Source organism: Gymnogyps californianus, chromosome 2, assembly GCF_018139145.2.
Source record: "Gymnogyps californianus isolate 813 chromosome 2, ASM1813914v2, whole genome shotgun sequence".
Taxonomy (NCBI): domain Eukaryota; kingdom Metazoa; phylum Chordata; class Aves; order Accipitriformes; family Cathartidae; genus Gymnogyps; species Gymnogyps californianus.
In genome coordinates this window covers 7,676,306-7,678,823 of record NC_059472.1, presented here as the reverse complement: position 1 = coordinate 7,678,823, position 2,518 = coordinate 7,676,306, and the positions used below count along the sequence as shown (strand labels likewise).

Below are 2,518 nucleotides of genomic sequence, written 5' to 3'. Positions count from 1 at the left end.
GCTCCAATCTTTCACCTTCATTCCAATTCTCCTTTTGGGTAGCAGCTTTTGTTACCTGTTAGCAAAACTGCTTTTCCTCACATAAGGCCAGAGTCCCTGCCCTGCCTTTCTCACTAAACAAAGAGCATGAAACAAAAGGGAACGGCAAAAGAGCATCACAGAAGCCCCATCACTGCGTCTCCCCCAACACATTCCCCTTCAGCTGCAGAAGGACAACAGAACAGTGTTGTTCTGCACTAGAAAGGCTGGAAAAAAGGCAGGTTGGCTTCTCTGTAATTAAAATAGCCACTTTGCAATCACCAATAGCCAGTGGGGATGAGATACGCTTTTGAGAACACCTTGGCAGCTCAGCATGGAGGCTTTGGGTGTGCCATCTCATCCCGGACATTTGGTGCACGCAGTACACCCCTGTTTGTACAAATCTCCCATTACATTAGTTTTCTCGTACCTTCATAGAAAATGCAGAGAAACAGCAACACAGCGGGGAGAGCCTTTGAGGGGGCAGCCCCTCGGGTTTGCACTGTGGGGGTTAGACCCAGCTATGACGCAGTTCGGTGCGGGAGGGACATCAGTGAGCAGGTAGGCTGTGGCACTCAGCAGTTTTGGTCTGCTTTGGGGCACAGCAGCCACCTGACTGTACCAATGTGCTTGTTTGACCGATGCTCCGATCACCGGCTGCGTTCCTGGCCAGGAAGCCCCTAGGCTCCCCACCGATCCTCTTCCTACAATCTTTGGGAAGTCTGCCTGAAGATAGGACATGAGCAGGCCGTTTTGTTCTTCTTGCATGAATCCAGACCAAAAATTACTTTCTTACATGAGCAAGCACTGCAGTGGAACTGGAACAAAATGTCCAGGGGACAACTGTTCCTTGCTATCGGCTTGCAGGGTTTCCAACGGCAGCAGATTCACACTTTCCGCCACACTGAGCTAGATGGTGCGTCTCAACACACAAGAGGTCAAGAAGTATTTGTTTGCTAAATGAGTCAGGAAAGAAGAAGATGAATGGAAAAATAATTGCAGGGCTCAATAACGCATCTGATAGGTCAAAAGCAAAGAATGCAGAAGCAAATACAAGCAAACAGACGGACGAAGCTCGAGACCCTGATATCCTGCTGTGGACCACAGCAGAATTAGCCTTCTGGGGATGACTGTAAGTGGTGTGTGGAAATTTAAGTACTGCCTGTACTTAATGAGCTCTTCACAGGATGTAGTACCGCACAAGAAGGACTATGAGCATTCAAGCAGCCCTTTCCAAAATCCAGCCCTGCTGCTGAAGGCTTAACAAAAAGACTCAAACAAAAGAACAGATAGAATAACACAGCAATAGCAAAATGCTGGCACCACCCCTGACTGCTGTTATACTTCCTTGCCGTGTAGGTGATGGAGCATGATATTAGCGCCAAACATTCCTATCAGGGTCCTCTCCCCCCAAAGCTATGTGCCTGTGCATTAAGAGAGCTAATCCAAATCCAAGCTCTGCCCCTATGAAACTGAGTCACTAGAAGGCAGCATGCCTTGCTGGGCACCACCTTTGCAAAATGCTAAATTACCTGAAGTTTGATGATGTGGTTATGCTGATGTTGAGGACCTCGGAGGATTCTCTCCTTCCCAGCACTGACACTTCAGGCGCTTTATGAAGAGAGAGAAATTGAGTTTGAATTCTTCAGCTTCATGGGATAAAAAGTACAGCTTCCCTCCTGAACACCACTGGAAGATGATGACTGGATCCATTATGCTGAAACTGCTTGGGTCAGTGCTGATTTTAGACCCAGGTCTAAAGGGTCTAAGGCGAGGAGGCCCAGGATGGCGGAGAGACCGGAGGACCTGAACCTGCCCAACGCCGTCATCACCCGCATCATCAAAGAGGCGCTTCCTGATGGAGTAAATATTTCCAAAGAAGCTAGGAGCGCAATATCTTGAGCGGCAAGTGTGTTTGTGCTTTATGCAACATCATGTGCAAATAACTTTGCCATGAAGGGGAAGAGGAAAACGCTGAATGCCGGCGATGTTCTCTCTGCCATGGAGGAGATGTTGTTGCCTGCAAAACAGGACCAGTGAGATAGAAAGAGATGGAGCGGTGCAATTGCTGATTTAAATAGTATTGCTCTGCTGCAGTTCAGGGTCTGGCCTAACCCCTCTGATGAACAGAGTTACTGAAAAATCAGATGCTTTCCTTTGTGGTCTATTTTTTTTTTAATTCTCTGTCTCATGCACTCCATATATAAAGGTATCTGTCTCCTATGAAGGGAGTGAAAAGATTAATTTGTTAAGTCAAATATTCATGACTCCCAGAGAAGGGAGAGGAAGTCACCTGAAGATCATTTATTATGGGCAAGTAGCTGAGGTTCCTCTGGAAAAAGGTATAACTGCAAATCTGTGACACAGAGGATTTCTGACAAGGGATGAGTCATCTCCTGTCCTCCCTGTCACACACCTGGAATTAAGATCACTGACGGGTAACAGCCCTGTCACACGACGGCTCATTTTCCATTGATTTCAGCGGCTGCTGTTACACATC

General features: G+C 47.3%; 1 protein-coding gene across 1 annotated transcript; it reads left to right on the top strand.

Annotated features, from left to right (window-relative positions):
* The first annotated feature begins 1,796 nt into the window (after positions 1 to 1,796).
* Positions 1,797 to 2,058, top strand: LOC127013861 (DNA polymerase epsilon subunit 3-like). Its single transcript, XM_050892920.1, is given in 1 exon segment — positions 1,797 to 2,058. A coding segment is annotated over 1 exon segment (255 nt). The 5' UTR covers positions 1,797 to 1,803.
* Positions 2,059 to 2,518: the final 460 nt, after the last annotated feature.